Below are 10083 nucleotides of genomic sequence, written 5' to 3' on the forward strand. Positions count from 1 at the left end.
GAAAGGCAGACAGACAGAAAGACAGACAGACAGACAGACAGACAGACAGACAGGCAGAGGAACCCACTGAAAGACAGACAGACAGACAGACAGACAGACAGACAGACAGACAGACAGACAGACGGACAGACAGACAGACAGACAGACAGAAGAACCCACTGAAAGACAGACAGGAACCCACTGAAAGACAGGCAGACAGACAGATAGAAGAACCCCAGTGAAGGACAGACAGACAGAAGAACCCAGTGAAAGACAGACAGACAGACAGAAGAACCAAGTGAAAGACAGACAGACAGACAGACAGACAGACAGACAGACAGACAGAAGAACCCAGTGAAAGACAGACAGACAGAAGAACCCAGTGAAAGACAGACAGACAGAAGAACCCAGTGAAAGACAGACAGACAGAAGAACCCAGTGAAAGACAGACAGACAGAAGAACCCAGTGAAAGACAGACAGACAGAAGAACCCAGTGAAAGACAGACAGACAGAAGAACCCAGTGAAAGACAGACAGACAGAAGAACCCAGTGAAAGACAGACAGACAGAAGAACCCAGTGAAAGACAGACAGACAGAAGAACCCAGTGAAAGACAGACAGACAGACAGACAAAGAGCGCTGAGCCAGTTAGGAGGAGGACGCCCCGAGGGAAGCCGAGGCAGAGAGGAGGAAAGCGTGGCGAACGGCGCCCGATCAAAGGGACGTCCTGGCCTCAGCGTACTGCGTTTGAAGTTCCAATTAAAAATTGATACGCTAAATAAATAAATACAAGTCTTTGAGGAAATATACAACAAATAATAAGAGGCCCAGAGGGTTTTTGGGGTTGAGATATGAGGGAAAGCATAATAATGAGCGCATCGGGTTAAAAATAAAGCCAAAATGCGTTCGCAGCCCCGGAATGGCGCAGTGTTCTCCTGTTTATTTAGGGTTCGCTGGGGACCCTGAGACATGACCTCAGAGCTCTGCTGTCTTATTCCTGGATCAAAGTATGGAGTTGCAGTCCTCCCCCCCCCCCCCCCTCCCTCCCCACAACCCAGCACCGGATGCTCGTCTAATGCGTGAGATAAAGCATAATTAAAATGAATGCTTAGATGTTGATTTTGCTGAATTGGATTGCTTCAGTATCTCCCTGTAGTTGATGTGTGCATGTGGGGAGGACTGCGTGTGCGTGTGTGCATGTGTGTGTTTGTGCGTGCGTGCGTGTGTGCGTGCGTGTGTGTGTGCGTGCGTGTGTGTGTGCATGTGTGTGTGGTGGGCGTGGATAAGCCGAGGGAAAGTGCTTGCTTAAGCTGTATACAACACCGTCAAACCAATGTGGCTGCTGAGCTAACGGTTAAATAGATATGTCTCTTTGACTTGGGGAAGGTCAACGCCACAAAAGAGACTTCTGGATATTTGAGAAGATAACCTGGCAGCCCCCCCCCCACCCCCCCCCGCCTGCTCTCCACTCCCGCACTCGCAGGAAATCAATGCCGTGCGCCTGCAACTGTATCAGCCCAGTTCTCTGATCAATAGGAGCCCATCAGGAGCCTGAGGCCCTGACCTCCGGCGTGGCTCGTCAGCCCCCCCCCCCCCCCCCCACCCCTCACCCTCTCCCCAACCACTGATCTGAGACCAGATCAGATCCGCCTCCCGTGATAACCGCTAATAACGAACGGCGCTATCGAACGAGCCCTGCATCTGTTCGTCCCTCCTCCATCTCCTCCTCCTCCTCCTCCTTCGTCCCTCAAAGTGAGTCCGTCCTGCCAGCGTCGGAACCAACTCCCGCCGTCTTTGACCCAGTTTGGGAGGAATCACCCTTTTTTCTTCGCACTGCCAGCCAGACGCCACCGCCAACGCCAACGCCACCGGCGTGACAACCCCAGGCAGGCAGAGGGCGCCGTCACACAGCCCCCCCCCCCCCCGTTCTCCCCGGCTGTGTGAACGCCACGCCACGTCTCAGTGGGCGTCCGACTGGGAACATTGCAGGACCCGGTGACGCCATGAAAGTCAGAGCAAAGTTAAATTTAGAGCGAATTGTTGAGTCCCCTCCGGAAATACAGTGGCATGGAGACCAGTTCCTCTGAATTATACTATTTACTGTACATAAAAATAAATTGTTATTCAGTTCTGAATTTAAAGTTGGCAGTTGGCAGAGTCTTAAGAGACATTCCCATGTACAGTAGCTGTCTGTTTATGGAGGCCTGGATCTTACCAGCGAAATGTGTGCGAACATGTTGCCATCGCTCACTGTCATTGACTCATGGCTCTGGATTTCTCAACTGCCTTTTGTCTACAGCTTCAGGCATAATCGTTTCGGAGAAATAAATTATTCTGTAAATAATGCACCTCATCAAGGCATCGCTGCTCCGGATGTCAATATCTACAGCATGCAGATCTAACTCATCCTCGGTGGGTTGGCTGGCCATGTCAGAGACAAAGTCAGCATGCTGCCTGTTGATTGGTCTAATGGATTTTAAGGGCTGGGCTGAGCCTTAATGAGACATGCCGGTCAGATTTAGTTAATTGCTTTGGCACACGTCACCGGGTGGACTGGGGAGGCTGCCAAGAGGTTAATCCTGCAGAAATGATAAATCAATCAGTCAGTCAAGTGCAGATGCAGCATGCGCCTAACGCAGGAAGTCGACGCACTTTGTTATAGTTGTGGATGACACAGGACAAACGGACACAGCCAAGCGGCACAGGCCAAACACCTTCTTTTTTATACATTCATCAAAATATAATGACCTACAATTCATCTCTATACTTTGGGTTCAGTAGTCTTATGACACCACTGCGTATCAATTCTTCCATTGCTTTCTACTTCTCCTCCCTTTCCTCTCTAAATCTTCACGGGGGGGGGGGGGGGGAAGGGGGGGGGGGGTTCTGATCCATCCGGCTTCCTGAAAACACTTGACGACCTGTCAACGATCATCCTGCTCTTTCAGGTCCGGGCCGGTCTGGGCTGTGGGCTGGGCTCTGCTCTTCCCCCCCCCCTCGGGCGGCTTAATTGGACCGTTAAGACCGTCTCATTCAGCCGTGCAGCGGGAGCCAAGGTGCAAACCCCCCCCCGCCCCGCCCCCCCCCCCCCCCCCCCTCCACCACCCCGGCTCCTCTCCTCCACCTCTCTCCCACATGTCATGGCCCGGTGCCGAGGAGGCAGAACAGAGCAGAGCAGAACAGAGCAGAACAGAACAGAGCAGAACAGAACAGAGCAGAGAAGGTCAGAGCAGAACAGAGCAGAACAGAACAGAGCAGAGAAGGTCAGAGCAGAACAGAACAGAGCAGAGCAGAGCAGAACAGAGCAGAGCAGAGCAGAACAGAGCAGAACAGAACAGAACAGAGTAGAACAGAGCAGAACAGAACAGAACAGAGTAGAGCAGAGCAGAGCAGAGCAGAGCAGAGCAGAGCAGAGCAGAACAGAGCAGAGCAGAACAGAGCAGAGCAGAGCAGAACAGAGCAGAGCAGAGCAGAACAGAGCAGAGCAGAACAGAGCAGAACAGAACAGAGCAGAGCAGAGCAGAACAGAACAGAGCAGAGCAGAGCAGAACAGAGCAGAGCAGAACAGAGCAGAGCAGAGCAGAGCAGAGCAGAACAGAGCAGAGCAGAGCAGAGCAGAACAGAACAGAGCAGAACAGAGCAGAGCAGAGCAGAGCAGAACAGAGCAGAGCAGAACAGAACAGAGCAGAACAGAGCAGAGCAGAGCAGAGCAGAGCAGAGCAGAACAGAGTAGAACAGAGCAGAGCAGAGCAGAGCAGAACAGAGCAGAGCAGAGCAGAGCAGAGACAGAGCAGAGCAGAGCAGAGCAGAGCAGAACAGAACAGAACAGAGCAGAACAGAGCAGAACAGAACAGAACAGAGCAGAACAGAGCAGAACAGAGCAGAGCAGAGCAGAGCAGAGCAGAGCAGAACAGAGCAGAGACAGAACAGAGCAGAACAGAGCAGAACAGAGCAGAGCAGAGCAGAGCAGAGCAGAACAGAGCAGAACAGAACAGAGCAGAACAGAGCAGAGCAGAGCAGAGCAGAGCAGAACAGAACAGAACAGAACAGAACAGAGTAGAACAGAGCAGAACAGAACAGAGCAGAGCAGAACAGAGCAGAGCAGAACAGAGCAGAGCAGAACAGAGCAGAGCAGAGCAGAACAGAGCAGAGCAGAACAGAGCAGAACAGAACAGAGCAGAACAGAGCAGAGCAGAGCAGAGCAGAGCAGAACAGAACAGAACAGAGCAGAACAGAGCAGAGCAGAGCAGAGCAGAGCAGAGCAGAGCAGAGTAGAACAGAGCAGAGCAGAGCAGAGCAGAACAGAGCAGAGCAGAGACAGAGCAGAGCAGAGCAGAGCAGAACAGAGCAGAACAGAACAGAGCAGAACAGAGCAGAACAGAACAGAACAGAGCAGAGCAGAGCAGAGCAGAGCAGAACAGAGCAGAACAGAGCAGAGCAGAGCAGAACAGAGCAGAGCAGAGACAGAACAGAGCAGAGCAGAGCAGAGCAGAACAGAGCAGAACAGAGCAGAGCAGAGCAGAACAGAGCAGAGCAGAACAGAACAGAACAGAGCAGAGCAGAGCAGAGCAGAGCAGAACAGAGCAGAACAGAGTAGAACAGAGCAGAGCAGAGCAGAACAGAACAGAACAGAACAGAGCAGAGCAGAGCAGAGCAGAACAGAGCAGAGCAGAGCAGAGACAGAACAGAGCAGAACAGAGCAGAACAGAGCAGAGCAGAGCAGAGCAGAACAGAGACAGAACAGAGCAGAACAGAGACAGAACAGAGCAGAGCAGAACAGAGCAGAGCAGAGCAGAGCAGAACAGAGCAGAACAGAGCAGAGCAGAGCAGAGCAGAACAGAGCAGAACAGAGCAGAGCAGAGCAGAACAGAGCAGAGCAGAGCAGAGCAGAGCAGAGCAGAACAGAGCAGAACAGAGCAGAGCAGAGCAGAGCAGAACAGAACAGAGCAGAACAGAACAGAGCAGAGCAGAACAGAGCAGAACAGAGCAGAGCAGAACAGAGCAGAGCAGAGCAGAGCAGAGCAGAACAGAACAGAACAGAACAGAGCAGAGCAGAGCAGAGCAGAACAGAGCAGAGCAGAGCAGAACAGGCCCGTGATGGAGCAGCTCCCCACTGCAGAGGCCGACACATCGTTAATAATGGCCTGTTGACACAAGCCCAGAGACATCGATTGGCTTTCTGCCCCCCCCCCCCCCTCTCTCTCTCTCTCTCTCTCTCTCTCTCTCTCTTGATATTTTCCATACCTCTCCCACAATCTATTCCCTACAGCTTTCATGTGCTCACAAATCCCCAACGCTTCTTGGTCTGAGTAGCCGAACGCATCACAAGGGCGCAGACTCCTCCTCCCGCGCGGCAGAGCTCAACGGGCGTTCGGCGGTAAACTTGCGGTTTAACAACGTGAGCGTGCGCATTTTGCGCCGCATTAATTCCGGAAGCTCCCCCGCATAGCCAACCACAGCCCTCGCTCCAAAGGGAACGCAGGAGACGCGCGGCAGACATCTTTTGTATACCTACGCGTAGTCGAAAGCGAGTATACTGCCGGCCCAAGGGTGTGGAGAGAGCAGTGTTGCGCTAGCGGGTTATTAGATAGCGTCTCCATATCTCCACAGGTGATAGGCCTCTGATAGCGGTCGTCGGGTCGCAGCGCGGGTCACACGGACGCACTGTCCGTCCAATAACCACGATCCCGCCCATTAATCTCCCTTGTCAGTTCAAGCCGAGCTCGGCCCCCCGGCCGCGTATTTCATTTCCATATTCCTCCGGCATCATCAGGGCCCGTCTAATTAAATATTCAGCACCTGTTCCCCCCCTTTTGTTGCAGGATGACTTCATCCCCTGTAATGATGCAATCTCCCGGCCTCGCCGGGCAAGGCGGGGCTGCGCTGAGGGGGAGGAGCCCTCCAATCATCTGTCACCTTTTACAAGCCCCCCCCCCCCCCCCCCTCCGCCCGCCCCCCTCCCCCCATCCCGTCCGCCATACATCAGAGGGCCGTGCCGTAAATGTTAATGTGAGGGAGCTTTAGATTAGACCCTGTCTCTGGCCCCCTCCTCCTCCTGGCCTCTCCTGTCTCCTCGCACCGAGGCGGCCATATTGGCGCCCCGGAGGGCGTGACAGAACGGGGTAACCCCCCTCTGGGAAGATGGATGTTGATGACGGGTCACGGGGGCCGGAGGGTGAGCCGGTGGTGACATCAGACCCCTAGAGGGTTAATCCCCACCTGTCTGATTTTTTTCATCCAGGTTATTTATAGTCTGAGTGCTACTGCTGGACTTTGGCCACCGCCGGGGCGCCACACACAGGTACCATATACGCTATTCTACACACACACACACACACACACACACACACACACACACACACACACACACACACACACACACACACACACACAATCAAACCTTTATTTAACCAGAAATGTAAAAACCCATTGAGGCTGAGGTCTCTTTTTCAAGGGTGGTCTGGCCAAGAAGGATGAGCACAATACATGTCATACTAACTACATGGCTCGCACACACACACACACACACGTACTGTAAGAGCACGGAAACATACAGTACACACATACAAAGATGCACACACACACACACACACACACACACACACACACACACACACACACACACACACACACACACACACAGGCTGTGCCTTGCTGTGCCTGTGTCTCTTTTGTACTGTGCAGCCCAGATGGCTGAATAGCGGGGTGGCTGCCCAGTCCCCATGTCCCTCCCTCCCTCCCTCCATCCCCATCTCCATCCCTCTCTCTGTCCTCTCATCTCTCTGTCCTCTCATCTCCCTGTGCTGTACCTCTCCTCCACCTCCCTGAGCTCAGCTCACGCCAGCCTGCCCCCCCCCCCCCCCCCTCGCCACTCCCACACAAAGGCACATTCTCCCATTGTTCCTCCCTCCCTCAGCTCACTCTAAATGGTCAGAGAGATTTGGGGGCATTCATCACTGTAATCATGGTCTTTAATTATTCATTGGATCTATCAGGGCTCTTCCTAATGTGCCTGGGCTAGGCTAGGCTAGGCTAGGTTAGGTTAGGCTGGGCTGGGCTAGGCTAGGCTAGGCTGGGCTGGGCTGGGCTGGGCTGGGCTGGGCTGGGTTGGGCTAGGCTAGGCTAGGCTAGGCTGGGCTGGGCTGGGCTGGGCTGGGCTGGGCTAGGCTAGGCTAGGCTAGGCTAGGCTGGGTTGGGCTAGGCTGGGCTAGGTTGGGCTAGGCTGGGCTGGGCTAGGCTAGGCTAGGCTAGGCTAGGCTAGGCTGGGCTGGGCTGGGCTAGGCTAGGCTAGGCTGGGCTGGGTTGGGCTAGGCTAGGCTAGGCTAGGCTAGGCTAGGCTAGGCTGGGCTGGGTTGGGCTAGGCTGGGCTAGGCTAGTCAGGCTATGGTTAAGGGAGAGCATCATCTGTCTGCTGTATTCTAGGCTCCGAGATGGTCTAAACAGTGTGCGGAGCAGGTACGATTTCAACATTGACACCTCGTCAATACACCTCACTAATGAACAGCTTGTGCTTTGAATAGACAGTAAGACTGTGTAGCAGACTGGTTTTACACCGAACTGTGTCTGTATAGTACATTATGTGGCGGTTTTGTCTGACAGTGTTTCTCAAACAAAAAGGAAACCGATTTGCATATCCATTCAAACACCTTTGCCAGATGATGGGGAAGCCTGTAATTCAGATTTGAACTCAGAAGGATAGACAGTAGCTTCAGACCGCCATGATGATGGAGCGCTGTGGTTCTGAAGATGCTGTGATGTCACCGGCCTCCAGTTGACCAGGCTTTCATCAATCCATATTACAGTGACCCAGTCTCCCGCTGGGCACCCTGGTAGCAGATGGCCCATAATCAGCCTGACCCCTTGGGGTCATTTCAGGCTGTGGCAAAAAAAAAAAAAATCGCTAATAAAAATCACTATTTGATTTAATTTGAAATTATGTCGATAAAGCGACCTGTCAGCTGCCGTGGCGACCAGAGATAGTGCAGAGATTACAAGTGATAAAAGTAGAGTCACATACAGACCAATCGACGAACAAGGTTCTATCTGAGACACGTTATGACCACCAGGATAACAGACACTTCTCTCTGCTGCGATCAGGGAGAAGGTACCGCATCCACAGGCCAGCTCAGAGAGCACCCCTCCCCCTCCCCTCCTCCCCACCAACAACACCCTAAACTCACTACACACACCCTCCACTGATCTCTGGACTCAACTCAGCAGCTATACTCAGCACAGCACCAGCATATATTTATACTCATTAGAATACATATCTACATTGTGTAAATACACATGTCAATGTACATATGTATAATATGTTTTATACATAATATACATACCAACAGTATAATGTCTAGATCAATATATATATATATATATATATATATATATATATGTATATACATATCTATTTAATTCAACTGTACATGTATCTGTTCTTTCATCTCACTCTTGTGTATATTTTGTATTTGATTTTTCTATTTAGGCACTTTTACTTTGACTTCTTTTACTTTGTTTGCTGAGCACACTTAGGAACTAGTGTACATTTCACTGTACTATTCAGATCGATGTTTGCACTAGTCAACAACAAAACCAACAAAAGGTTGAAAAACAACAACAAAAAACCCCATCGTACAGCTACAGTACTGTTGCTACGGAGAGGTAGATCCATCGTGAGCCTCTGTTTGTTTTTCACCACAGGCCATCTGGGCTCTGGCAGCGTGAAGTCGTGACTGAGTTCCCTCCCTCCTCCCCAGCGCCGGGCCGGGTCTCGTTCTGGAGTCCCAGCGCTCCGGCTCGGTCGCCAGACATCCCCACACATACCATGGGACCGGTCCAGAAGACCTCACCCACTGCTGGGAGCCTCAACTTCCCACGGGCGCAGATGGCTCCGCAGGAGTGACTCGCCCACGAGGACACAAACATGGTTGCGTGGTCTACAGTACACATGCTGAACAGACACGGATGAATGTGATTACACAAACGCGAGTACTTGCACACGCACGGACAGGCTGGGTAACAGCACACCATTCCTAGGTCTGTGTAAAATAAGAACATTTTCTATACAAAACAAGACAATTGAACAGAGAGAAGACATGCGTCATCAAGATTCCTTCTGATTGTTAAAGGAGTAGTAAAGGGAAAATGCATGTTTAGCCCTGTTTTAAGGTTACTTATGATCATATATGTAATATCCTGGCTGGTTTGACTTGTAATGTATTTACCTGTCCACTAGATGGAGACACTAGGGTTCATCTGTACACTATATATAGGTGCTTCCTGTTTCATAGGGGGCTCTCTGAGCAGCCATGTTGGTGGTGCCACAGTCAATTGTTTGGTGTGCTCTACTCCTGTGGAAGTAAACAGTCAACTCGCCTTATTGGTCTCTGCGTGTTCCTTGGATAACTCGGCTACTACATTGGCGACGGGGATCAACTGGAGGTGGAGGAGGAAAGGAGCCAGTATGGGCACAGTAGGAACTGTGGGCCCATTTGACAGCCAGTCCCAAACTTGGGAGGAGTACTGTGAGGTTTTGGATTTTTTTTTCGTGGCTAATGATATCACTGATGCTGGTAAGACAAAGGCTATTTTGCTCAGTTGTTGTGGCCCAGCTACATACAGTTTGTTGAGGAGTTTGGTGAGCCCTGCTACACCTGGGGAAAAGACCTACCCTCAATTAGTCGAGACATTGCGGGCCCATTTCAACCCCAAACCTAGTGAGATCGTGCAAAGGTTCAAGTTCAATACAAGAACTCGACGTCCGGAGGAATCGATTGCTGAATATGTGGCTGAACTTAGGAAGCTTGCACGTGACTGTAATTATGGAGAGTCTCTGTTACAGATGTTGAGGGACCGTTTGGTGTGTGGGGTGAATGATGACAGTATTCAGAGGAGGCTTCTGTCACATGGGGATCTAACCTTTGAGAAGGCCTGGGAAATTTCACAGTCTATGGAAACGGCTAATAAAGATGTTAAGGATATACAGGCCCTGTGGAGAGATGAGGCTGGAGCGGCGGGGCGGAGCAAACCTGGGGAGGCGGTTTACCAGGTGTCTGAGCGGAGATCCACGGTCTCGCCATCTCCGGACCAGCTGTGCTTCAGGTGCAG

General features: G+C 51.8%; 1 protein-coding gene across 1 annotated transcript in view; it reads right to left on the reverse strand.

Moving 5' to 3' along the window:
• Positions 1-8901, reverse strand: part of aplp1 (amyloid beta (A4) precursor-like protein 1) — a gene marked incomplete at both ends in the record, with an annotated part of 22773 nt that extends 13872 nt beyond the window's left edge. The window contains one exon of the mRNA XM_084442039.1: positions 8800-8901. Coding sequence (XP_084298165.1) covers positions 8800-8901 — 102 coding nt within the window. The remainder of the gene's footprint in view (positions 1-8799) is intronic.
• Positions 8902-10083: the final 1182 nt, after the last annotated feature.

The sequence above is a fragment of the Borostomias antarcticus genome (assembly GCF_949987555.1).
Source record: "Borostomias antarcticus genome assembly, chromosome: 8".
NCBI classification, from domain to species: Eukaryota; Metazoa; Chordata; class Actinopteri; order Stomiiformes; family Stomiidae; genus Borostomias; species Borostomias antarcticus.